The sequence below is a fragment of the Melanerpes formicivorus genome, unplaced genomic scaffold (assembly GCF_026170545.1).
Source record: "Melanerpes formicivorus ecotype bairdi unplaced genomic scaffold, bMelFor1.0.p_v2 SCAF_386, whole genome shotgun sequence".
In the NCBI taxonomy this organism is placed as follows: Eukaryota; Metazoa; Chordata; class Aves; order Piciformes; family Picidae; genus Melanerpes; species Melanerpes formicivorus.
The window spans coordinates 92,279-118,769 of NW_027142738.1; the positions used below are offsets into that span (position 1 = coordinate 92,279).

The 26,491-nt window shown below is 56.6% G+C and overlaps 1 protein-coding gene across 1 annotated transcript; it reads left to right on the forward strand.

Moving 5' to 3' along the window:
• The first annotated feature begins 207 nt into the window (after positions 1-207).
• Positions 208-14,088, forward strand: LOC137459646 (RNA-binding protein MEX3A-like). The gene is given in 4 exon segments (XM_068170440.1): positions 208-516; positions 519-548; positions 607-796; positions 12,918-14,088. Coding segments are annotated over 4 exon segments (1,638 nt in total). The 5' UTR covers positions 208-243; the 3' UTR covers positions 14,063-14,088.
• The last annotated feature ends 12,403 nt before the right edge of the window (positions 14,089-26,491 follow it).

Sequence of the window (26,491 nt, forward strand, 5' to 3'; positions counted from 1 at the left end):
TTTTTTTTTTCCCTCTTTTTTTCCTCCTCTCTCTCTCTCTTTTTTTTTTTTTTTTCCTCCCTTCTCCCTCCCGAGCTCTTTGTGTCCCCCCCCCACCCCCCTCTTCTTTCCCCAACTCCCCTCCTCTCTCGCTCTCACACCCCCCCCACCCCCCCCCACCCCCCCTGCTTTTACTCCTAACCCCCCCACCCCCCTCCCCAACCAACCACCACCACCCAACCCCCTCTCAAGTCTTTGTTAGCCATGCCTAGCCTGGTAGTACCAGGGATAATGGAAAGGAACGGGGGTTTCGGCGATTTAGGCTGTTTCGGTGGGAGCGGCAAAGACAGAGCGCTGCTGGAGGATGACCGGGCGCTACAGCTCGCCCTGGACCAGCTCTGCCTGCTGGGGCTAGGCGAGCCTTCCTCCTCCTCCTCCTCCTCCGCCGTGGTGCTGGTGGAGGACAGCAACAACAACAACAATAACCCGCCGCCGCCGCCGCCGCAGCAGCCCCCGCCGCCGCCGCCGCCACCGCCGCCGCCGCCGCAGCAGCAGCAGCAGCAGCAGCAGCAACAGCAACAGCAGCAGCAGCAACAGCAGCAGCAGCAGCAGCAGCAGCAGCAGCAGCAACCGCCGCCGCCTCCACCACCTCCACCGGCCCCGAAAGGTTCGGCGGTCCCCGGCGGCGGAGCGGCGGAACCGAAGTTGTGCGCTCTGTACAAAGAGGCCGAGCTGAGGCTGAAGAGCAGCTCCAACACCACCGAGTGCGTCCCGGTGCCCAGCTCCGAGCACGTGGCCGAGATCGTGGGACGGCAAGGTGAGCACCGGGAGGGGGGAGCCGCTCCCCGCCGCGGCCGCCGCTCCCCCCCCCCCCCCCCCCCCTTCATCCGCCGTCCCCCACCGGGGCGCCGGTCCCTGCTCAGCCACCGCTCTCCTACCCCACCCCTCCATCCCACCCTTCCCCCCCCTCAATCCGACCCGCCGCTTTTCGGTCCTCGTTTCCTTCCTCCCGCCGTCCGTCCGGCTCTCTTCCTCGGCAAACTTGCACCCCCTCCTCCCTCCCCCCCCACCCCCAGTTCCACCATCGCCTCCGCCGTCTCCCGCCGCATCCCCGGGGCCAGGAGGGCTGGGACCGCCCCAACAACTTCCCCCCGCGGCTCGCCCCTCGCCGCTCCCTCCCTCCTGCCATTGTTCGGGGCACCGGCCGGCTCAGCCCTACCGGGGACAAAGCGGAGGGGACAGCCCCGCTCCCTCTCCGGGACTCCCGGAGCAGGGCAAAAGAGGAGGAATCGGTCGGAATCTTTTTTTGGGGGGGGGTGGTAGTGGTGTTGGTGGTGGTGTTTTTGTTGTTGTTGTTGTTGTTGTTGTTGTTCGGTGCGTGCGGGAAATCTATCGGAATGTCTGCGTGGGTTCGTCCGGTTTGTCTGCACCCGGAGCCGCCGAGCCCGTGCGCTTCCTCCGGTTGTGCCCGAGAACGGCGCCGGTCCCTTAAACGAACCGTAAAAATCAAAAGGGCAAATGAAGCTTGAAAGGGGGGCAAGAAGGAAGGGAGGGAGCGGAGCTGGCCGAGGGCTCAGCCCGGCCCCGGTTCCCCGAGCCCCGGCCGGGAGGAAAAAAAAAATCCTCTTTGTTGGGTTCGGCGGAGCCGAGGGGGTGTGGTTGGAGCGGGGCCGGGCATGCTGCCGGGCACAGCCCCGCTGCCAGCTCCCGCTGAATGCAACTTCAACTCCTTCTGCAAGCGTGTGACTGGCGAGCGGGCACCCCCCCCCCCGCCCCGGGGTGGGCACCCCCCACCCCCGCAGCGGGCACCCCCGCAGCGGGCACCCCCTCGAGCAGACCATCCCCCTCAATAGGCACCCCTAGAGCGGGTACCCCGGAGCAGGCACACCCCCCACACCCCCCCCACCCCCCACACCCCCCCCCACCCCCCACACCCCCCCCCACCCCACACACACCCACCCAGAGTGGGCACCTCCAGAGTGGGCACGCCTAGAGCGGGCACCCCTGGCGCAGGCACCTCGGAGAAGTGACCCGCAGAGTGGGCACCCCAGAGAGGGTACCCCTAGGGTGATCATCTCTGGAGCAGGCACTTAGGAGCAGTCACCCCCAGGACACCCCCCCCCCCCCCCCCCCCCCCAGAGCGGTCACCCCCTGCTGGAGTGGGCACCCTTGGAGTGGTCGCTCTGGACCGGGCACCTCAGAACGGGTACCTTTGGGATGTGCACCCCTGGAGCAGGCACCTCGGAGCGGTCACCCTCAGGGTGGGAGGGAGGAAGGGCGGGGGGTGGGGTGGGGGGGAGAGGGGTTGTGAGCATCCCTGCAACGAACGCCTCCGAGCAGTCACCCCGAGAGTGGGCACCCAAGGGTGGGCACCCAACTGTCCCACATGTCCCCAGCCACCAGCCACGCTGCCACCACAGGGATGCTTTTGTTCTCCTTATGGCTCTGTCGGGAGCGAGGTGGGATGGAGGGAGGGCTTAAAAAGAAATTATATATATATATACACACACACACACCACACCCACTCTTAAGTCACCCCTTGCCCACCCCCACGAGCGTGGGGGTGGGGGGTGAGGTGCTTGGGGGGGAGGAAGGGGGGTGGGAAGCTCCACCAAGCTCTGCTCTGGCATCGCCAGGAAGTTTTGTGTTGCTTAAAGAGAGGCGGGGGGGGGGGGGGAGGGGAAAAAAAAATCATCCTAATGGTGGTGAGGCTGAGGAGGGGGGGGGGCTGGGGGTGGTTTCTTTCCCCCCCCCCCCCCCCCCTTCTCCTAGCAAGTAACTTGATGCTCTGCAAGTGCGAGGGGCAGAGACTGCGGCTCCACGCATCCAGATGCTTTCCTCTTGGATCGGGAATCGGGACGGCCCGAGCCGGAGGGGCTTGGGCCAGTCGGCACCTCGGTGCTGCCCGACAAGGGATGCGCCCGGAGGCTGTGGTGGGCACGGTGTGAGGAGGGGAGGGGGAAGAGGGATTGGGGGCTGGCTAATGGCTGTGCCATCCCTCGGCTGGAGCCTGTTCTGGGAACAATGGGGCCTCTGGTGGCACGGCTCTGCTCCCACCAGTGAAGCCAGGAGCTGGTCATGCTGGCACGGCGAGCGGGCAGGGGCACGGTGGGCTGCTGTGTGTGTCCCCCTTACCCCCCAAAACAAACCCCTCGGGGTGTCTGCGGCGGAGGGAACGCCTCCTGCTCGCCTGCCTCCCCCCATCCCCTCCCCGCGCTCTGGGATGGTGATTCCAGCGCTGGGGAGTTGGGGAAGGGCTGAGGGGGAGGGGGGTGGGGAAGGTATGGCCGAGGAGATGCCAGCAGGCCTGATCCCCACCATACCCCCCTTGATGCTTTTCCTCCACCGCCATGAGCGGAGCGCGGCCGGAACCGGCGGAGGCTTTGCAGCGGCAGCCCTGCGCCGGCGGGTGGGAGGCCGGGGGAGAATCAGGCCCCCTTTGTTCCGTAAAGTTGGAAAAGAGAAAGGATTCGGCGGGCAGAAGCGAGGGGGAAACGTTGGTCGGTGCAGGAGGTGCTCGGCCTGGGTCTCTTTTTTTCGCCGTCTCCCCTCTGCCCCAAACTCGCGGGGATGGGGGGTGGGGTGGGGGGGTGTGCCCCTGCCTTCCGCCCGCAGCGGCGTGGCCGGAGGGATGGAGAAGGGATGTGGGGACCTGGATCCTTTTTGCCACCATTTTTTACTGCCTGCCGTGGTGCTGGGAAAACTGGGAGATGGCAACGGGCTGGAGCCTGGCGAGGTGGCCCCGGTGGCAGCCGGGCTCCATCCGTGCTGGGGCAGCTGGTGGAGGGGCTGGGCCCCTTGCTCAGAGGCGGCTGGGCCAGATCCTGTGCTGCTGGGAAGCGAAATTGCTTCAGCAGGAGCCCCCCTCGCAGACCTCAGCGCTCTCTGCCTCCAGCAGGGATCGTGGCCCACGCTCCTTTATTCCTCTAGGAATATCTCCAGGGGGTTGTTTGTTTTGGGGGGGGGGGGAGTGGGGAAGGTGAGGGTTTAAGGGGGCTGCTCTCAGGTGGAGCTGGGCTGCAGGCTGGGTTGAGGGTTTGAGGCGGAGGGGAGGGCAAACCCTGCGCTGCTCTGCAGGACTCCCCGAGGGAAGGCAGTAACTGCAGGTTGGCACTTCCTGGGTGATCCTGCCCGGGGGGCTGGGGGGGTTTTCTGAGGGGTGCTGAAGATCTTGGAAGAGAGAAAGGAGAGAGAGAGAGAGAGAGAGAGAAAAGTGGTAGTGAATGAAAACCGATCCCAGGGCTCGAAGTGGCAGCAGGGCTTGAGCTCTTCCTTGAAGTTGGTGTCTGGGGGGGGGGGGGCAGAGGCTGTTCCTTCGTGTTATTTTAAGATGAAAATCTCAGCGGTCCAAGTCAACCTTCCCTGACACATCCCTGTGGGGAGGAGGCCTGGATCTGGCCACAGGGGTCCCCTTTTTTTACCGTGTGCCTGCTTTTGCCCGGAGGGGTGGGGTGGTGGCTTCCACCTGCCACCGGAGGCCACCCCTCCGGGTTCCTGAGCCGCCCCCCACCCCCGATATTTCGGTGGGGATTTGAGCTGAGGCTTTTTTTAAACCGTGGTGGAGGAGAGGTGGTTCTGCTTGCAAGGGGGAGATGCTGCAGGAGCTCGAACCTGTGCCTGGCAGCTCCCTGTTTTCCCCGGGAGCTGGTAACGTGCCCCCGGCGGAGCCAATCGCCTGCTGCAAGCGGCGCCGGAGTTGGCGCCGGTGCCGCTCTCTGCGCTGGCTTCCAGCGGTGCTCCTCCGGTGCCCGCTGGCCAGATGGGGCAGGAGGACTTGCTCGGGGTGAGGCTGTGGGCTGCTTGTAAACCGGAGACCTCCGTGGGGATTGGTTGGAGAGATGCTGGGAGCTGCTTCTCCAGCCTGCTGCCCTCCCTCCCCCCCACCCACCGCCCCGCCATGGAGCCGTGGCGGAGAGTCGGGTAGCTGGAGGGGTGTGCCAAGGAGCGCTTTGGAAGTGCCAGGAGAGGGAAGGATGTGGGATGAAGATGCTTCTGACTGACATTTATGACCTCTCCCACTCTGTCCCTGGCCATGCTTGGCAAGGGCTTCCCTTCCCTGGCTAGAAGTGGAGCCATGACCTCCACAGGCGCCTCCTCTTGCTGCTGGGGCGAGGAGCAGAGGTGTCCCTGCCTGCATCTCAGCTCCTTCCTTGCTTCCCTTGGGGTGAACTCTGACCAGGCTGAGCTTGGGTGGCTGCACTTCGTGGCAGGTGCCCTGGCATGGTGCTCCCTGGCTCTGGGGCCTGCCTGCTGCGCTGGGGTGCTTGCTGGCTGCTCTCTTTCACCTGCCAGCTCTTGGTGCCAGCTCTCGGAGCTGCGCCGCTCCGCTTGCCAAGGGTGCAGGGACGAAAGCCCCGAAGTGGTTTGCAGGTGGTCTGTGGGCAGCTGGTGGGGCACCAGAGGAGGAAGTTCTTCCAACCCAAGGCTGTGGGGAAGAGTGGCTGAAGGTGTCCTGCTTTGGCTGTGGAGTTTAAGACAGGAGCAGAAATCCTCAGCGCTGAGCTGTCCAGGATCTTCCCTAGAAGCAGCTGGAGATCAGCTTGATGGAGAGGTCACTTCTGTGCCAGCCTTCAGCGTGCTCCTGGTGCCCAGCTGTGGGGCTGCCGGCAGTGGAGCCAGGGAGGAGGCTGCTGGGCTCCCCAAGCGGGGAACATTTCAGGCTGGAGCTGAGGGGGCCGTGCTCAGCGGTCCTTTGTGTGCCTGGTGCGTGGAGGTGTGAGGAGAAGGCTGTTGGGGGTCAGCTCAGCTTCCCCAGGGCAGTGCTGGCTGCCTGCTGCCAGCCAGGACCATCCCTGGGAGTGTTTTAGTTGCTCTGCTGGTCCCTGGGAGCCACCCATTGGCACCTGGACCCAGAGACACCCTTCCATGAAGCATCTCCCAGCCTCACAACAGCAGCAAGGAGGTGATGACAGTGAGGAGCTTCACAGAAATTGCTCTTTCTTGGTCAAGGTGAAGTTAAATAAGAAGTGTGTGCGTGTCCCCACCCTGCCCCGTTCCCTCCCGCAGCCCCCCCAGGTGATTTGGGGCTCTTTGTGTAGCTCCAAACGTGCTCCAACGCTTCCAGCGTTTAAAAATAGTCCGAGGGAGCCTTTTTCATTGAGGAAGTCTGGAGATTGCAGCTCCCCCACCCACCATGTGGAGGTGGATGGATGCACAGCAGCCTGCGAGCGGCGAGGCAGCGGGGGGAAGGGGGAGGGTCAGATCCTGGGGGTCTGCTCGCTCCGTCTAAACCATGGGGGGAGCAGAAGCCTCGCGGCTCTGGTGGGGCCAGAAAACCCTAAACCCTCCTTCTGCTCGCTCCCGGCAGCGGGAGATGGGCCGGGAAAGGAGGAAAGGGAGGGAAGGAGGGAGGGAAGAAATGGCAGTTGGCGTCCGAATCGTTCGCGAAGCCTCCTCCTGGAATTACAGCGAGGGGAGACACACAAAAAAAGTGCGGCACGGGCTCGGACTTCGTGGGGTTTGGAGGGGAGGTGGTGGGAGGGGAGGGAAAACATGGGTCTGGGAGAGAGGAGAAGGGAAAAGGGGAAGAGAGAGAGAGGGAGAGAGAGAGAGAGAGAGGAGACAAAGGGAATTTTTCTAGGGAAGACACAGCGCAGGCTGCGCGCATCGGCTCCGGTTCGCTGCTGGCCGCCGCCGCTCTGACCGAGTGAACCTCGCCGCAGCCGGCCGGAATCTAGGGCAGTGGGGAAGAGCCTCGGCGGTGGCCGTCGGGTGGGGGGGCCTCCACCACCACCCCACCCCGCCCCTGCTCCTTGCCTTTGTCTTCGCCAGCCCCAGCCTCCTGCCTCGCCTCTGCCCCGCTCCGCCCGCATCGGCCGGGCTCCCGCTTGCGCGCCCGCCGCGCCGGATTGGTGCCGCTACGCCGGGGCCGCGGTGCCATGCGGAGGGCCCCGCCGGCACCACCCACCCCGGGGCGGCCGGAGCCGCGGTGGCTGGGCCGGGGGCACGGCCGGGAGGGGCTGACAGCTCCGGGTGCCAACTTTCTGCCAATGGATTGCTTGGGGGGGGGGGACGGACGACGACACATCCGAGGTTGCTTTTCGGGGCGCGGGGCTTTGAATTTCGGGGATCTTTTTCCCCCTTTTTGGTGTTTCCCCCCTTTTTTTTTCCCTCCTCCCCTGGTGTTTAGCCAAATTTTTGGTGGTTTGCCCTTTTTTTTGTGGCTTCTTCTTCTGGTCTTTTTGTTTTAGTGGCTTGCCCTCTTTTTTTTAAGTGGTTTTTGCCTCTTTTGGGGACGTTTTGCCCTTCCTTTTGGGTGTTTTGCCCTTCAGGGGCTATTTTGCCCCCCTCTTTTTGCTCCCTTTGCCCTTTTATTTGCTACTTTGCCCTCTCCTCTCTTTTTTGGTGCTTTGCTCTTTCTGGGGTGGTCTTTTGCCTTTTGGGGGGTTATCTTTTGCCTTTTGGGTGCTTTTTGTTGCCTTTTCTGCTGGTTTGTTGCCTTCCAGGTGCTTTTTGTTGCCTTTTCTGCTGGTTTGTTGCCTTCCAGGTGCTTTTTGTTGCCTTTTTGTTGCCTTTTCTGCTGGTTTGTTGCCTTTTGGGTGCTTTTTGTTGCCTTTTCTGCTGGTTTGTTGCCTTTTGGGTGCTTTTTGTTGCCTTTTCTGCTGGTTTGTTGCCTTTTGGGTGCTTTTTGTTGCCTTTTCTGCTGGTTTGTTGCCTTTTGGGTGCTTTTTGTTGCCTTTTCTGCTGGTTTGTTGCTTTCCAGGTGCTTTTTGTTGCCTTTTCTGCTGGTTTGTTGCCTTTTGGGTGCTTTTTGTTGCCTTTTCTGCTGGTTTGTTGCTTTCCAGGTGCTTTTTGTTGCCTTTTCTGCTGGTTTGTTGCTTTCCAGGTGCTTTTTGTTGCCTTTTCTGCTGGTTTGTTGCCTTCCAGATGCTTTTTGTTGCCTTTTTGTTGCCTTTTCTGCTGGTTTGTTGCTTTCCAGGTGCTTTTTGTTGCCTTTTCTGCTGGTTTGTTGCCTTCCAGGTACTTTTTGTTGCCTTTTTGTTGCCTTTTCTGCTGGTTTGTTGCCTTCCGGGTGCTTTTTGTTACCATTTTGGCGTTTCAATTTCCTTTCCCGTCGGTTTGTTGCCTTCCAGGTGCTTTTTGTTGCCTTTTCTGCTGCTTTGTTGCCTTTTCTGCTGCTTTTTGTTGCCTTTCAGGTGCTTTTTGTTGCCTTTCAGGTGCTTTTTGTTGCCTTTTGGGGGGACACACACACACACATCTTTTCCAAACAACTTCCAGCGTTAGCTGCCAGAGCTCAGCACTGCCGCACTCGGAGGGGGCGGCTGCGACCTTTCCTTGGCTCGGGGGCGTCTCGGTCGCGGCGCTGCCAACTTTTTGGCGTCCTTCCTCCCCCCTCCCCCTTGCGAACACAACTTGCATCACCGGGACAATAAAAACCTCGAGGCAAAGGGTTTTAGTGGGCGGCTGGAGGCTCCATTTTTGTGTCCGTGCTTTTGGGGAGGCGTTTTGCCGCCGCTTTCATCGGGTTTTGGGGCTGTTTGGGTTTTAATGCAGCAAAACCTTAACACACCCCCCCCCCCACGACCGCCCGCCCCGGATGTTCGGGAGGGTTTGTTTTGTGGTGTTCTTTGTGTGCTCCTCTCTTTTAAGCCTGGCTTTCATCTCCTAATGGGAGGAGAGTGCCCCACCTTAAGCAGGGAGAGGAGCCGAGGGCTGGGTTGGTTTATGGTCCCTCTTTAATTTGATGACTTGGAAGAGAAAGGAAAACCAACCAACCAACCACACACACACACAAAAAAGGACCTAATTTACCCCTTTAGGCTCTTTCCTACCACCCCAGCAAGGTGCAAATGGTCTAAGTGGGGTCCTCCCAGGTGTCACTTCGACCAGCAGAGCATAACTGTGCCTTGGCATGGAGGAGAAGAGGCCTGAAAAGTCTTTTGTCTCTGGAGATATAATTCAGTGGCTGATGCAAACCAGGAGCAGAAGGAGCTGGAGTGGTTTCTGGGGTGGGGTTTTTGGAAGGCACAAAATCAACCTCCCCCCCCAACCCACCTCAGGGCTGGACCTGGGCCTCCAACAGCAGCTGCTGGAGGTGTTTGCCAGTGGCTGCCAGCTCAGAGCCTTTAGGCTGCAGCAGGCTGTGCAGGAGCTGACCTTGAGAAGGGTTTTGTGGGGCTTTAGGGCTGGGTTTACACCAGGGTGGAACACTCCATGGAGCTAACCCCCACCGTGGAGCTACTCCAGAGGCATTTCCCACAGTGCCATCCTCCTGCTGGCATTGCCACCCTGCATGGTGCAGCTGGCACAGCCACCCTGTGCCCCTCCTCCAGCCTCTGCCAGCTGCCAGGGCAGCGCAAGGCAGCCTGGGTGTGGACCACGCTGAGGTCCCATGGAATCACCTTGGGTTGAAGGCACTCTTCAGAGAGAGAGAAGATTTGGGCTGGGGTGGCTCAGATGCATCCTCCACCCCTGGCTGCCCTGGGAGGCACTGCCACAGGCAGCTTAGAGAAGCTGTAGATGCCTCCTGCACGGAAGTGATCAAGGCCAGGCTGGAGGAGGCTTTGCACAGCCTTGGTCTGGTGGAAGATCACCCTGCCCACAGCAGAGGGGTTGGAACTGGATGGTCTTTGAGGCCTCTTCCAACCCCAAACCATTCTGTGATTGATTCCACCTGAGCTGGGCAGGTGCTTTCCCCCCCCTCATGGCCCTCCAGCCCTCCTCCATTAGCTGTGATGGATTGGTTGAACCCTTGGTGCAGGAGAATGTGGCTGTGGAGCCAAATCTCCCCCTCCCCAGCTTGGCCACGTCTAGACTCGATTGATTTCTTCATTTGTAATCCCAGTTAGCAAACTGGTGCTGGAGGGCTCCACACACACCCCCCCCAGGATGTGAACTGGGGGTGAGTTGGACCTCCCTTGGAGTCCACTGGCAGTTAAGTGGAGTTAGGAAGCAAATAGGGTGGGGAGGGGGAGGAAAGTGTCAACACAGACCTTTGTGGAAGCTTTGGGATGGGGGTTAGGGGCCCAAAAGTGAGCTAATGGGAGGTAGGAGGTGGAAAGACGACAAGAAAGGGTTTAATTCTCCCTCTAATATAAACCCAGCAAGGAAAGGCTTAGTTCTCTGCCTGATAGAAAGACCTCAGTGGCAGGAGGGCTGCCAGGGATCAATTAGCTGCTGTCTGCAGGCTGCCTGCAAGAGTCAGAGCAGCACAGGACAGAGTTCTGTGTTTTGCTGGAGTTTCTGCAGGTCCTCAGTGCTAAGAAGTCCTCTCCCCTCTCCCCTCTCCCCTCTCCCCTCTCCCCTCTCCCCTCTCCCCTCTCCCCTCTCCCCTCTCCCCTCTCCCCATCATCCACCCAGGAAAAATGGAGCCTTGCCTGCTGCTGGCAAATTCCAGCCCAGGTGCAAAGAAAACCTTTCAAGCCTCCTCCCCTGGAGGTGTTCCAAGGCCAGGGCTGGAGGAGACCTTGAGCAAACCTGGGCTGGGGGGGAAATTGTCCCTGGGACCTTTGAGGTCCCTTCCAACCCAAACCCATTCTGTGAAGGAAACAAATCCCAACCTTGAGGACAAAATCCCTTGGGGAGAAGCAGGTGGGACAGGGATGCTCCTCCTGGTGTGGCTGGGGGGCCCTCAGCCAGCTGGTGGGAGCCCCTCAGTGAGCTGCTAGGAGCAGCTTGAGGTTGAGGTGGGCTGGGAGCAGTGGTTGGGGAAGTCAGCCTGGTTCGAGCTGCTTGGCCAGTGGCTGTTGGAAGTTGGGTTGGGAGCTGTCTGGGATTGCCACTGCTGCTGTCTGGGCACCAGTTTAGAGCTGCTCAAAGCGATCAGCTGGGCCTCTGGACCCTGCTGCTGGGGCTTGGGCTTGCTCTCATTTCCTGTGGGGTTTATTTCTCTCCCAGTTTTTTTTTTTTTAAGCACAGGATCCCCCATCTGTCCATCTCTGCAAAGCTGGCTTTCCTGTCTGCAGGCCTGCCAGGAGACCCTCCCTCCCCCTCCTCCCCTCCTCCCCCTACTTCTCACACCATGACTGCACCACGCGTCCTTTTGTCCGTTCCTGGATCCTCCCTCCCCCTCTCGCCACGCTCTCTCCTTGCCCATCTCCCTTTTCAGTGGTGGGGGTGGTGGGGGTCTTTTCATCTCCTCCACACCCCTAATCCTTCCCCCTCCTCCTCCTCCTCCCCTTCCTCCCTCGGAGGGATCCCAGCAGTCCCCTCCCCTCCCATTTCCATCCCCTCCCAGCCGGCAGCTGCTGTAACTGGCTCAGGTTTGCCCTCGTTCCTGTGGATTCCTTCCTCGCCCCACCGTGTGCCTTCCATCTGGCCCCAGCGTGGAGCTCCCTCTCCTTTGTCACCACTCTGCTCTCCTGACCCTTCTGAGTCGCCTCCTTGATTGTCTCCCGGAACCCACCCCCCCGCCCAGGGTCATTGTCCCATGGCTTAGAAACAAAACCCAAGCCCGGCCTTGACTAACGCCCACCTGAGGTCTTTGCGAGGGCCTCCCGAGGTCCTTTAGCGAAGGAGAGCAAAGTGTGCAGTCCTGGGAGGCAGGGCACAGGGCCCTGAAGCTCCTCCGGGCTGGGAGGACTGCAGAGGAGTCCTTCCCAGGGTGGCTGCTTGCTGGCTTGCTAGCAGCCCCTGCTTGATCCCCTCGGGGCAGACGGCGGGTTCACCTCCCCGAGCTGGAATCTCCATCTCTGGGGGGGGCGGAGCAGGGAAATAGCTGCCCAGGGATGGGGGCAGGAAGAGGCAGATCCTGCCCCGGGGGCAGGAGGAGGGCAGAAGGTGTTTCCCTTGTCCCCACCCTGCTTGGGCTCAGCCTTCACTTGGTGCAGCTCTGCTCCCCGCGGCTGCTTTGTGCCTCCCACCAGGAAGTCTCCATCGTGGAGTTTGCAAAGTAATTCCTGATGATCCCAAAGTGTCCTTAGCAGCACAGCACCGCAGCTGGGCTCCCGGCTCCATTGAGAGGCTGGGGAGGGGACAGAGAAGGGCAAGGAGGCTGAGGGAGGGTCTGGAGGAAGAAGGCTGGGGAGGAGCAGCTGAGGGAGCTGGGGGGTGGTGAGGCTGGAGGAGAGGAGGCTGAGGGGAGACCTTCTGGCTCTCTGCAGCTCCCTGAGAGGAGGCTGCAGTGAGGTGAGGTTTGGGATCTTCTTCCCACTCACAGGTGATAGAAGGAGGAGAGGAAATGGCCTCAGGTTGTCCCAGGGGAGGTTCAGGTTGGCCATGAGGATCAATCTCAGCCCTGCAAGAGTGGTTCAGGCTGCCCAGGGAGGTGGTGGAGCCTCCATCCCTGGAGGGGTTTTCAGGCCCTGGTGGCTGAGGGCCGTGGTTTTGGTGCTGCCCTGGGGCAGTGCTGGGTTCAGGCTTGGACTCCACGATCCTAAAGTTCTCTACCAACTTGATCTGCTTGATGATTCCATGGTCTCCAGAGGGCTCTTCTGTCCCCTCTGTGAGCCCATGGTGAGGTCGGGGGGGTCCATGGTGAAGGTTGGGGGGTCCATGGTGAGGTAGGGAATCCATGGTGAGGTCAGGGGGATCCATGGTGAAGGTTGGGGGGTCCATAGTGAGGTTGGGGGGTCCATGGTGAAGGTTGGGGGGGTCCATGGTGAAGGTTGGGGGGTCCATAGTGAGGTTGGGGGGTCCATGGTGAAGGTTGGGGGGTCCATAGTGAGGTTGGGGTTCCATGGTGAGGTCAGGGGGTCGGTCCATGGTGGCCCCCACCTGAGGGGAGCTGCTGAGGGAGGACCTCTCTGGGCACACTGAGGGGCATACCCTCCCCTGGCATTTCTGCTGCCAGGGCTGCCAGGACAGGGACCTTCCCCTCCTTTTAGGTGCCCAGGCCAGCGGCACAAGGGCATCGGGAGGGGGGGGAGGGGGGAGGGCACACCTGGCAGCCGCGCCTGGCACCCGAGGGGCAAGGGCAGGCAGCAGGGTGGCCTCTAACCTCCCTGCCCTTTTTTTCCCCCTCCTATCATCCCCCTCCCCGCCCCCCCCCTTCCCCCAAGGCTGCAAGATCAAAGCCCTGCGCGCCAAGACCAACACCTACATCAAGACGCCGGTGCGGGGCGAGGAGCCGGTGTTCATGGTCACCGGGCGGCGGGAGGACGTGGCCATGGCTCGGCGGGAGATCATCTCCGCCGCCGAGCACTTCTCCATGATCAGAGCCTCCCGCAACAAGGCTGGCACCGCCTTCGGCAGCGCCCCCACCCTGCCCGGCCAAGTCACCATCCGGGTGCGGGTCCCCTACCGCGTGGTGGGCTTGGTGGTGGGACCCAAGGGGGCGACCATCAAGAGGATCCAGCAGCAGACCAACACTTACATCATCACCCCCAGCCGCGACCGGGACCCCGTCTTCGAGATCACCGGAGCGCCGGGCAACGTGGAGAGGGCCAGGGAGGAGATCGAGACCCACATCGCCGTCAGGACGGGGAAGATCCTGGAGTACAACAACGAAAACGACTTCCTGGCCAGCAGCCCCGACTCCGGCATGGAGAATCGCTACTCGGAGGCGTGGAGGGTCCACACGCCGGCGCCGGGCTGCAAGCCCCTCTCCACCTTCCGCCAGAACAGCCTGGGCTGCATCGGGGACTGCTCGGTGGATCCCGTCTACGAGACCCCGCGGCTGAACGACCAAAACGACTTCAATTACGGTTACCTCTTCCCCAACTACGGCGGCGGCGGCGGCGGCGGAGGCGGCGGCGGCGGCGTCAGCAAGCAGGATCTGTACTACGGCGTGCCGGAGTCTGGCGCCCCCATGTGGGCAGGGCAGGAAAACGCCAACCCGGTCTCGGTGCTCTTCTCCAAGCAGCAGAGGTCCGGCAGCGCCGGCGCCCTCCACCCCAACTCGCATCGTTCCCCTTCGTCCTCCATCCAAGAGCCCAACCTCGGCGGTCTTCCCAGGAGGTCCCAGGGGGACGCCCTCCAAGGTTTTAGCAAGCTGGGGAGCAGCGGAGCCGCCCGGACGTCCGTCTCCAGCGGCAGCAGCCGGGAGTGCATGGTGTGCTTCGAGAGCGAGGTGACGGCGGCGCTGGTGCCCTGCGGCCACAACCTCTTCTGCATGGAGTGCGCCGTCAGGATCTGCGAGAGGACTGATCCCGAGTGCCCTGTGTGCCACGCTGCAGCCACTCAGGCCATTAGAATATTTTCCTAAAGAGACCCAAGAGTAGGGATTTTTTTTCTGGGGGAGGGAGGTGGGAGGGGAGGGAGGAGGTGGTGGTGGGGGGGGGAAGGAGAAGGGGGAGGGGGAGAGGGGAGGGGAGAGGGTTTGTGGGGGTCAGGGGAGGAAAAGAAGGGAAAGAGCTTTGGGGGGCGTGTGCTTTGGGGGTGGTGGAGGTGGTAGAGGGGGGTTTGGAGGAAGGAATAATGATGCTGATGATGATAATTAATTATAGTCCTGGTTAATAGTAATAATAATGAGGAAGAGGAGGAGGAGATCTGAAGGAAACAAAAGGAATGGGCAAGAGGATCAATTAATGGAAGGGAAAGGAAGGGGGAAAAGGGGGAGAGGAGGGGAGGGGGGGAGAGGGGGAGGGAGGGGAAAGAACCAAACCACAAAACAAACAAAAAAGCTGAAGAAATTATTTTAGGAGCAATCTTATTTTTGACAAAAACATTGGAAAAGGAAAAAAAAAAAGGAGAGAGACAAAAAAAAAAAGGAGAGAGACAAAAAAAACTACAACAAAAGGAGGGGGAAGGAAAGAAAATAATGAAATAATCAAAGGGGGAAAGGAAAAAAAAACCCAAAAAAAGAAGAACAAAAAGCCAGAAATGGTGGAGGGCAACCTGTGCTCCAGCCTGGAAAAGGTCCTCTTTAGTTTTTGGTTACTTTTGGACCCAAAGCCTCTGAAGGTTTTGCTTCAGGTCACTCCTTTTTAGGTTTGCTTTTTCTTCTCTCCCCTGTGGTGAGCTTGGGACCTGCCCCGGAGCCACCAAAGCTGAGCCCAGAGGGGCAGGCAGCAGGGCTGTGGGGGAGGCCCCTGCTTGGCTTGGGGGCTTCTCTTGACTTCTCTTCAAGCCTCAGCTTGGTTTGAAGGCTCTGCTCAGCTCCTCTTCGTCCACCAGCCCAAGCAGCACCAGCACCAACCCCCCACCAGGGATGCCAGCCCAAGGGGGAGCACCACCACCCATCACCTCCACCACCACCAGCCAGCACCATCAGCACCCCCACCAGGGATGCCAGCCCAAGGGGGAGCCCCACCACCACCAGCCAGCGCCATCACCACCCCCCCAGGGATGCCAGCCCAAGGGGGAGCTCCACCACCACCACCCAGCACCATCACCACCCCACCAGGGATGCCAGCCCAAGGGGGAGCCCCACCACCACCAGCCAGCGCCATCACCACCCCCCCAGGGATGCCAGCCCAAGGGGGAGCTCCACCACCACCAGCCAGCACCATCACCACCCCCACCAGGGATGCCAGCCCAAGGGGGAGCTCCACCATGACTCCCCATGGATGTCAACCCAAGTAAGGGCTCTACCCTCACCACCACCCCCCAGGGATGCCAACCCAAGTGGGAGCTCCAGCACCCTCCCTGGATGTCTACCCAAGTGGGAGCTCCAGCACTACCCAGGGATGCCAACCCAAGTGGGAGCTCCAGCACCACCCAGGGATGCCAACCCAAGTGGGAGCTCCAGCACCACCCAGGGATGCCAACCCAAATGGGAGCTCCAGCACCACCCAGGGATGCCAACCCACATAAGGGCTCCACCACCACCACCCAGGGATGCCTACCCCAATGAGGGCACCGTTACCACCACCACCACCCCCCATGGATGTCCACCCAAGTGGGAGCTCCAGCACCACCACCCAGGGATATCAACCAAGTAAGGGCTCCACAACTCCCCCCCTCAGGGGTGTCTACCCAAGTGGGAGCTCCAGCACCACCCCCCATGGATGTCCACCCAAGTGGGGGCTCCACCACCCAGGATGTCCACCCAAATGGGAGCTCCAGCACCACTCCCCATGGATGTCCACCCGAGTGGGGGCTCCACCACCCAGGATATCCACCCAAATGGGAGCTCCAGCGCCACCCCCCATGGATGTCCACCCGAGTGGGGGCTCCACCACCCAGGATATCCACCCAAATGGGAGCTCCAGCGCCACCCCCCATGGATGTCCACCCAAGTGGGGGCTCCACCACCCAGGATATCCACCCAAATGGGAGCTCCAGCACCACCCCCCCATGGATGTCCACCCAAATGGGAGCTCCAGCACCACCCCCCATGGATGTCCACCCGAGTGGGGAGCTCCAGCACCACCCAGGGATACCAACCAAGTAAGGGCTCCACCACCACCTTCCAGGGGTGTCTACCCAAATGGGAGCTTCACCCCCCCAGGGATGCCAACCCAAGTGGGAGCTGAGAAAGGAACAAGCAGGAAGAAAGGAAAAGGGATGCTGGGGATTGAGGAAAAAAAAAAAAAGAACAAAACTGGGAATAAAAAACCACAAAAAAACCAATAAAAATAGAAACCATCAACCTCTGGGAACCTGTTGGGACGAGGGCACAACTCTATTACCTCAAAGATTTGAACACAAAACAGCAGCTGAAAGAACTTTTCTTGATTTCCTTTTTTGTTTTGTATAAAAAAAAAAAAGCCAGCAAAAAATGGACAAAAAAAAAAAAAGAGAAACAAACAACAAAACAGAAGGGAAAAAAAACCAACAAGAAAAACAAATAAACCAGCAACCAAATGACAGCAAAGAAACAAAAGAGCAAAGGAACAAGCAAGAAAGAAAGGGAAAGGGAAGGAGGAAAAAAGAGAGGGAAGGAGGAAAAAAGAGAGGGAAGGAGGAAAAAAGGGAGGGAAGGAGGAAAAAAGGGAGGGAAGGAGCAAAAAAGAGAGGGAAGGAGCAAAAAAGAGAGGGAAGGAACAAAGAAAGATAAAAAAGAGGCAAAAAAGGCAAAAGGAACAAAAAGAAAAGAGATAAAAAAGAGACAAAAGGAACAAAAAGAAAAGAGAGGAAAAAAGAGACAAAAAAAAAGACAAAAGGAACAAAAAAAAGAGATAAAAAAGAGACAAAAAAAGAGACAAAAGGAACAAAAATAAAAGAGAGAAAAAAAAGAGACAAAAAAGTGACAAAAGGAACAAAAAAAAAGAGAGAAAAAAGATAAAAAAGATAAAAGGAACAAAAAAAAAGAGGGAAAAAAGAGACAAAAAAAGAGATAAAAGGAACAAAAAAGAGGTTAAAAAAGAGATAAAAAGAACAAATAAAAGAGAGGAAAAAAGAGACAAAAATGAGGTAAAAGGAACAAAAAAGAGAGAGGGAAAAAAGAGACAGAAAAGAGGTAAAAGGAACAAAAAAAAGAGAGAAAAAAGAGACAGAAGAGAGCTGAAAGGAACAAAAAAGAGGTAAAAAGAACAAAAAAAAGAGAGAAAAAAGAGACAGAAATGAGGTAAAAGGAACAAAAAAGAGAGAGGAAAAAAGAGACAAAAAAGAGGTAAAAGGAACAAAAAAAAGAGAGAAAAAAGAGACCAAAAAAGAGACAAAAGGACCAAAAAAGAGGCAAAGTAAAAAATGGATCAAATGAAGAGGAAAGAGAGAGAGGAGCAAGGAAAGAGACAAAACAAACAAGACCCAGACAAAAGAAGCAGAAAGGAGGTGAAATGAAGAGGAAAAGAGACAAAACAAAGGCAAAAGCCAGACAAAATGAGGGGAAAAGGAGGGAAAAAGGGGAAAAAGCAGGAAAAAAGAGGCAAAAGGAGGGAAAAAGAGAGAAAATGAGGAGAAAAAGAGGCAAAATGAGGAAAAAGGAGGCAAAACCAGGCAAAATGTGGAAAAAAGAGACAAAATGAGGAGAAAAGAGGCAAAATGAGGAGAAAAGAGACAAAAGAAACAAAACCCAGGTAAAATAAAGAAAAATCAGCTGAAATAAGGAAAAATCAATTGAAATAGGGAAAACCCAGCTGGAATAAGGAAAAACCAACTGGAATAAGGAAAAATCAGCTGAAATAAGGAAAAATCAGCTGAAATAAGGGAAAAAAATGACAAACCAAGGGAAAATCATCTCAAATAAGGAAAAATTGGGTAAAATAGGGAAAAATCAGCTGGAATAAAGAAAAATCAACTAAAGGAAGGGGGGAAAAAAAACCCAACCCAGGTAAAATAAGCAAGAAAGAGACAAAACAAGTGAAAAAGAACCCAAAACCCCCAGGAAAAGGCCAAATAAGAGCCAGGAAAAGCCGAACAAGAGCAAAGTGAAACCCAACAAACCAAGCTGGGGGAAAAAGAAGGCAAGAAAAGAAGGACAAAAAGGCAAGAAAGAAGAGGAAAATAGGCCAAAAAGAAGGGGAAAAGGCAAAAAAGAAGGAAAACAGGCAAAAAAGGGAAGAAGAAGAAAGGCAAAGAAAAAAAGGAGAAGAAAGGCAAAAAAAAGGAGGGGGAAAAAAGAAGCAATAATAGAAATCAACCCAAAAACTCAACCCAGTGAAGGAAGAATCAATCAAAGCTCCATCAAGGAAGAAGCTGCAGGGCTCCCAGCACCACCTGGAGAAGCTCTGCTTGGAGTCCCAGCAGGGGACTTGAAGGTTCTTGGTCTTCTCCTGAGCCTCTCCCAGAGTCTGGAACTTTGTTCTTTTTGGCTCTTTTTAGTCTCTTTTTTGCCTCTTTTTAGTCTCTTTTTTGGCCTCTTTTTTAGCCTCTTTTTTGTCTCTTTTTGAGTCTCTTTTTTAGCCTCATTTTGCCTCTTTGTCTCTTTTAGTCTCTTTTAAATCTCTTTTTTAGTCTCTTTTTTAGTCTCTTTTTTGCCTCTTTTTTGGTCTCTTTTTTGCCTCTTTTTTAATCTCTTTTTTGCCTCTTTTTAAGTCTCTTTTTTGCCTCTTTTTGAGTCTCTTTTTTGTCTCTTTTTAGTCTTTTTTAAATCTCTTTCTTAGTCTCTTTTTAGTCTCTTTTTTGTCTCCTTTTTATCTCTTTTTAGCCTCTTTTGGAGCCTCTTTTGAGTCTCTTTTTAATCTCTTTTTTAGTCTCTTTTGAATCTCTTTTGAGTCTCTTTTTTTGTCTCCTTTTTGTCTCTTTTTTGTCTCCTTTTTATCTCTTTTTAGTCTCTTTTTAAGTCTCTTTTTAAGTCTCTTTTGAGTCTCTTTTAAGTCTCTTTTTAGTCTCTTTTTAGTCTCTTTTTTGTCTCTTTTGAGTCTCTTTTGAGTCTCTTTTGAGTCTCTTTTAAGTCTCTTTTTAGTCTCTTTTGAGTCTCCTTTTTGTCTCTTTTTGAGTCTCTTTTTGAGTCTCTTTTTTGTCTCTTTTGAGTCTCTTTTTTTTGCCTCTTTTTAGCCTCTTTTTAAGTCTCCTTTTAGTCTCTTTCTGAGTCTCTTTTGAGTCTCCTTTTTTGTCTCTTTTTGGTCTCTTTTTTTTTTTGTCTCTTTTTAGCCTCTTTTTAAGTCCCTTTTTGCTCTCTTTTTTAGTCTCCTTTTAGGGTGCTTTTTTTGAGGGGGCCCTCTGAGCCACGCAGGGATTTGCTCCTCAGCCAAATCAGGAGTCACTAACAGGGTATTTGAAAAGCAATCCTGAGGTCCCAATCCCATGGAGTTTTTTTCCTCCCCCCCTCCCCCCTCACCCCAGGGGAGCTTGCTGACTTCCACCTCTCTTGGAGGTCTCTCTCCATCCTCCATCCTTGTTAGTTTCCTCTCTCTCTCCAGTTCCACTCAGCACCAACCCAATCCCCCTCCCCCCCCAAACTTTTTGCTTCCAACCAACCCAACTTCAACCACACCAAAACCTAAGGAGGAGACAATGACGATGACAATGATGATGATGATGCAATAGGAAGTCCTCCACCCCCAACCTTCAGACAGCAACAAAACCAAGACCCAGCCCCAACTTCTTTAGCATTTCCTTGAACTCCCCCAACCCCCCTCCCCCCAAGAACTCTTTGCTTCCAACCAACCCCAACTTCAACCCCACCAAAACCTAAGGAGGAGACATGATGATGAGGATGCAGCAAGAGGAAGGCTTCCACCCCCAACCTTCAGACAGCAAAAACCATCATAAAACCAAGACCCAAACCCAACCCCTCTCAGAACTTCTTGCTTCCAACCAACCCCAACTTCAACCACACCAAAACCTAAGGAGGAGATGACTGTGATGGTGAGGATGATGATGATGATGATGCAGCAACAGGAAGTCCTCCACCCCCAACCTTCAGACAGCAAAAACCATCATAAAACCAAGACCCAAACCCAACCCCTCTCAGAACTTCTTGCTTCCAACCAACCCCAACTTCAACCACACCAAAACCTAAGGAGGAGATGACTGTGATGATGATGATGATGATGATGATGATCAGCAACAGGAAGTCCTCAACTCCCAACCTTCAGACAGCAACAAAACTGAGACCCAACCCCAACTTCTTTAGCATTGTCTTGAACTCTCCCCAGTCCCCCCCAAACCTTTTTGCTTCCAACCAACCCCAACTTCAACCACACCAAAACCTAAGGAGGAGATGACTGTGATGGTGAGGATGATGATGATGATGATGATGCAGCAGCAACAGGAAGTCCTCCACCCTCAGCCTTCAGACAGCAGCAAACCCAAGACCCAACCCCAACTTCTTTATAGCATTTCCTTGTTCTTTTCAACGGGACCAAAACTTTTTGTTACCCAAAAGGGAGGAAAAGAGGGAGGGGGAAGGGAGAAGGGAGAAGGGAGAGGGGAAGGGGGAAGGGAGGAGGTGGGGAGGAGGGGAGGGGAGAAAGAAAAAGAAACAAACCAGAAGAGAGAAAAAAAAAGAAGCAAAGAATTATTTCTTTATGGACCAAAACCTCTTCCAAGCTGTCCTTGACGTGGATCTTCCTGAGGTTGGCCACTTTTATATATTCTATTTTTTATTCAGAACAAAGCAAAATACACACAAAGAAAAGAAAAGAAAAGAAAAGAAAAGAAAGAAAGAAAGAGTTAATTAATTATAATAATAATAATTAATAATAATTAATAATAATAATAATATTGCCTTGTTGAAACATCCTTGAATCGTTTCCCAGCTCCTGCTGTTTGGTTTGGTTTTGTTTTGTTGTTGTTCAAAACAGAGACTCTGAGATGGGGTGGGGGGAATGGGGGAGAGGATGGAGAGTGTTGGGGAATGGGGGAGAGGATGGAAGGCTTTGGGGATGGGAGAGGATGGAAGGCATTGGGGGAGGGAGAGGATGGAGAGCGTTGGGGGTGGGAGTGAGGATGGAGAGCTTTGGGGATGGGAGAGGATGGAAAGCTTTGGGGAACGGGAGAGAGGATGGAAAGCTTTGGGGGTGGGAGAGGATGGACAGCATTGGGGGAGGGAGAGGATGGAAGGCATTGGGGGAGGGAGAGGATGGAGAGCTTTGGGGATGGGAGAGGATGGAAAGCATTGAGGAGGGAGAGGACGGAGAGCGTTGGGGGTGGGAGTGAGGATGGAAAGCTTTGGGGGATGGGAAAGAGGATGGAAAGAACTGGGGATGGGAGAGAGGATGGAAAGCTTTGGGAATGGGAGAGGATGGAAAGCATTGGGGATGGGAGAGAGGATGGAAAGCATTTAGGATGGGGAGAGGATGGAGAGTGTTGGGGGTGGGAGTGAGGATGGAAAGCTTTGGGGGAGGGAGAGGATGGAAAGCATTGGGGGAGGGAGAGGATGGAAAGAACTGGGGATGGAAGAGAATGGAAAGAACTGGGGATGGGAGAGGATGGAAAGCTTTGGGGATGGGAGAGGATGGAAAGCATTGGGGGAGGGAGAGGATGGAAAGCATTGGGGGAGGGAGAGGATGGAAAGCATTGGGGGAGGGAGAGGATGGAGAGTGTTGGGGGTGGGAGTGAGGATGGAAAGAACTGGGGATGGGAGAGGATGGAAGACATTGGGGGAGGGAGAGGATGGAAAGAACTGGGGAGAGGAGAGAGGATGGAAAGCTTTGGGGGAGGGAGAGGATGGAAAGCATTGGGGGAGGGAGAGGATGGAGAGTGTTGGGGGTGGGAGTGAGGATGGAAAGAACTGGGGATGGGAGAGGATGGAAGACATTGGGGGAGGGAGAGGATGGAAAGAACTGGGGAGAGGAGAGAGGATGGAAAGCTTTGGGGATGGGAGAGGATGGAAAGAACTGGGGATGGGAGAGGATGGAAAGCATTGGGAATGGGAGAGAGGATGGAAACCATTGGGGGAGGGAGAGGATGGAAAGCATTGGGGAATGGGAGAGAGGATGGAAAGCATTGGGGGTGGGAGAGGATGGAAGGCATTGGGGGAGGGAGAGGATGGAAAGAACTGGGGATGAGAGAGGATGGAAAGCATTGGGAATGGGAGAGAGGATGGAAAGCATTAGGGGGTGGGGGAGAGGATGGAAACAACTGGGGATGAGAGAGAGGATGGAAAGCGTTGGGGATGGGGGAGAGGATGGAAAGCGTTGGGGATGGGGGAGAGGATGGAAAGCACTGGGGGCTGGGGGAGAGGATGGGGTTTGGAGGTTTGGCTTCTGTGCCAATCAATGCCCACCAGATGCCAAGTGGCGTCCTGAGTGCTGGCAGCTTGTTTTCTGGCTGCCCAAATGCTGTGATGGTAGAAAAGCAACTGAGTGTTTGGTAGCCTGGCAGGTGCCAGGTTACCAAACCTGTGGGGGTGGAGAGGAATTTCCCCTCCCTCCCCTTCCCCAAGCACCTCTGGATGTGTCAAATGGGTATCAGAGAGCAGCTCTGCAGCATTTCCCTCCCACCTCCCCCACTGCTTCCCTGTTTCCTGACCCCCTTGAGTTCTCCCAGCCGGCTCCTGGGCTCAGAGTTTGGCCTGAACCCAGAAGAAAGGTTCCAAAGTGAAGCCAGAAAGATTTGGGCTTGAAGCCAGACAGATGCCAAACTGAATCCACAACATTCCAACCTCAACCTCCAAAGGTTTGGAACTGAACCTCCAGAGGTTGAAAAGTGAACCCAGAAGGATTCCAAGCTGAATCCATAAAGATTTGGAAGTGAACCCAGAAAAACTCCAACCTGAATCCCCAAACTCCCAAACTGAATTCCCAGAATTCCATCCTGGCTCCCCCTGATCTCCAGCTGGGGGAGGGATGGGACAGGAGAGGCCTCCAGCAGGTGTCATCCAGGGGCAAACATTCCCCAGGGGCAAGAAGGAGCCACCCCCAGGCTCCCAGCTGGGTGCTGATGTGTTGGGAAAGGGAAGGATGCTCTGCTAGAGGGACACTGCCAGGGCCAGCTTCTGCTCACCTCCTCCCCAGAGCTTCAAGAGACCTCCTGGCAACTTGGTTCTCCCAACCCTGTCTTGGCATGGGTGCCAGGTTGGGTCCTGGGTGCTTCCTGGCCTTTGGACCTGTCCTTGGCTGTGGGAGCTGGGGGTTGGTGGAGGGCTGGAGGTGTTGGGGGCTCTGGCTGAGCTCCTCAAGCCTCTGTGGCCTGGTGCTGCCCCAGGGCACAGAAGATATGAAAGCCAAGCAACCACCTATCCCCCATCCATCCATCCATCCATCCATCCATCCATCCATCCATCCATCCATCCATCCCCCATCCATTCATCCCTCATCCATCCCCCATCCATCCATCCATTCATCCCTCATCCATCCCTCATCCATCCATCCATCCATCCCTCCCTCCCTCCCTCATCCTCCCTCCCTCCCTCCATCCCTCCCTCCCTTCTCCATTCCCCATCCATCCCCCATCCTTCCATCCCTCATCCATCCCTTATCCCTCCTTCCCTTCCTCCTTTCCTCCCTTCCTCCCTCCCCTGTGAAGCTTTGCCTTCAGAGCCAGCTCTGGCCACATCCTTTCCTCTACCCCTGGCCCAGATCTCCTTCCAAACCTGCCTTTGGCTTGCTCCCAGTGAAAGAAGGGGGGAAAGGGGGAGAGGGAACATTCCCAGTGACCTCTCACCCCCTCCCCACCTCCTCCTCCTCCTCCCCCTCCCCACCTCCCATCCCCCAAGCCCAGGCTTTGTGCTGGGAAGATTCTGTGGCGTCCAACCAGCTTTGGAAGGGGACCTTGGGCAATGTTGGTGGTGGAGAGGATTTGGGTGGCAACTACAAAGGGTTCCTCCCCTCCCCCAAGCTGAGACCCTCCCCCCCACCCCCCTCCCCCCAGGCCTGGAGCCCCTCTGCTAGTTCAGTGAGTTTTAGGTGCTGGTGGCTGAAGTTCTGCCTGTGGTGGTGCTGAGCAACTTCTTGGTGGCTCTCTTTATTTGGTGCCAGGTGGGGGAAGGGGGGGAAAGGCAGGACACCCCCCCCCCCCCAGCCCCTCAAATGTTGGGGACCATTTGGGGGGGGGGATGGGACCTAGCCCTAGCCCTGCCCTTAAAGGAGCGTGAAGAAAGAGGTGGGGAGGGGGGGGGAAGGGAAAAGGGAAACTTTTCTCCCTTGCTCCTTTTTATCTCCTCCCCAAACGATGTTCCAAAGCCTCCTGCATGCTGGGAACAAGGAAAACATGGCAGAGAAGAGGTGGGGGGGAAAAAGGCAGAGCAAAAACTCCCCCAGGCCCCCTCTGGAGAGGAGCTGTGGCTCTTTGGGCAGGCAGGGACATGGCTGGCAGGGCAGGCAGGGCCACATCTGGCCAGGTAGGGACACATCTGGCCAGGTAGGGACACAGCTGTGCAGGCAGGGCCACATCTGTGCAGGCAGGACCACCTATGGCCAGGCAGGACCACATCTGTGCAGGTAGGGCCACATCTGGCCAGGTAGGGACATAGCTGTGCAGGCAGGGCCACATCTGGCCGGGTAGGGACATATTTGTGCAGGCAGGGCCACATCTGGCCAGGTAGGGACATAGCTGTGCAGGCAGGGCCACATCTGTGCAGGCAGGACCACCTATGGCCAGGCAGGACCACATCTGTGCAGGCAGGGCCACATCTGGCCAGGTAGGGGACATAGTTGTGCAGGCAGGGCCACATCTGGCCATGTAGGGGCATAGCTGTGCAGGCAGGGCCACATCTGTGCAGAGAGGGCCACATCTGGCCAGGTAGGGAGATAGCTGTGCAGGCAGGGCCACATCTGGCCAGGCAGGGCCACATCTGTGCAGGCAGGGCCACATCTGGCCAGGTAGGGCCATAGCTGTGCAGGCAGGGCCATGTCTGTGCAGGCAGGGCCACATCTGGCCATGCAGGGCCACAGCTGTGCAGGCAGGGCCACATCTGTCTGGCTGAGGGTCTCAATTCAAACCTCCCCAAGCTGGCCTCGAAGCAAAAAAAAACCCAAATCAACCCCAAAACCCCACAAAGAAACCTTCATTCCCCACCCCCTTCTCCCTCTCTCCATCTCCCTCTCTCCATCTCCCTCTCTCCATCTCCCTCTCTCCTCCAAGAAGCTTTGATGTAGCAGCTCCAGTTTCAAAGAAAGAAAGAAATATTTGGGCCCCCCTCCCCCCTTTTGTTAATTTGATTTCTCCTCTCCCCCCCTCCCCCTCCCACCCCCCAGCTTCCCCATTTTTGATGTAGCATCTTTGGAAGCAAGCAACCCAGGGGCTGCCAAGGCACCCCAGAGCTACCTCTTCCCCCCCCACACCCAGCAAATACTTTGGGGGGGGCTCTGTGTGTGTATAGAAGGGGGGGGGGGGTGTCTTGGGTACAGCAGAGAGGTTTGGGGGGGGGCTGTAAAACAATGGCTGGAGCCCCCCCACCCCCTCCCTCCCCCTTCCTTCTCTCCTCTCCTCTCCTCTCCTCTCCTCCTCCCCTCCCCTCCCCCTCCCCTCCCCTCCCCTCCCCTCCCCTCCCCTCCTCTCCCCTCCCCTCCCCTCCCCTCCCCTTCCCTCCCCCTCCCCTCCCCTCCCCTCCCCTCCCCTCCCCTCCCCTCCCCCAGCAATAACCTTCCCTAAAGCCCTAAATGAAGTTCTTTCTCCTCTCTGGGGCAAGATCCCAATGGATCCTGGGATCTGCTTCCCCCTGGGGTCTGTTTCCCATTGGGATCTACTTCCCCCTAGGATCTGCTTCCCCCTGGGGTCTGCTTTCCCTTGGGGTCTCTTTCCCCATGGGGTCTGCCTCCCACTGGGATCTGCTTGCCCCTGGAGTCTGCTTCTCCTTAGGGTCTGCTGTGGGACCAATTTGGGGGTGATTTGGCACAGCCCCCCCAAACCTGCTGCCTATTCCAAGCAAGGCTCGCAGCAGGGCAGTTTTGGGGTGATTGTGCACAGCCCCCCCCCAGCCTGCTGCCTTTTGCCGGCAGGATGCTGAGTGGGGACCAATTTGGGGGTGATTTGGCACAGTCCCCCCCCAAACCTGCTGCCTATTCCAACCAGGGTGCTCATCAAGGGAGTTTTGGGGTGATTCCTGCACAGCCCCCCCTCCCACCCCTCCCCACCCCCCAACCTGCCTTTTCCATTGGGAAACTCCTGGAGAAGGGACGGGGTTAGGGGGGGAGGGAAGGGTGCCAAAGGGGGCAAGCAGAGGTGGGGCACGGGGAGGGGCTGGGGAGGGGCTGCCAGGCGGTGACGTCATCCGCCACGCCCCCGAGGAGGATTTTTGTGCTGATAGAGCACAGGCAAAGGAAGGAGGGGTGGGGAAAGAAGGGAAAAAGACCCCAAACGAGGAGGACGCTGAGAAACATTTTGTCCTGGCTCCACCTCTCCACCTTCTCATTCATTTCTTTGCTTGGCTTCCCAGCTGGAGGGGAAGCTCTGTGAATTTCTTTTGGGGGGGTTCAATCTC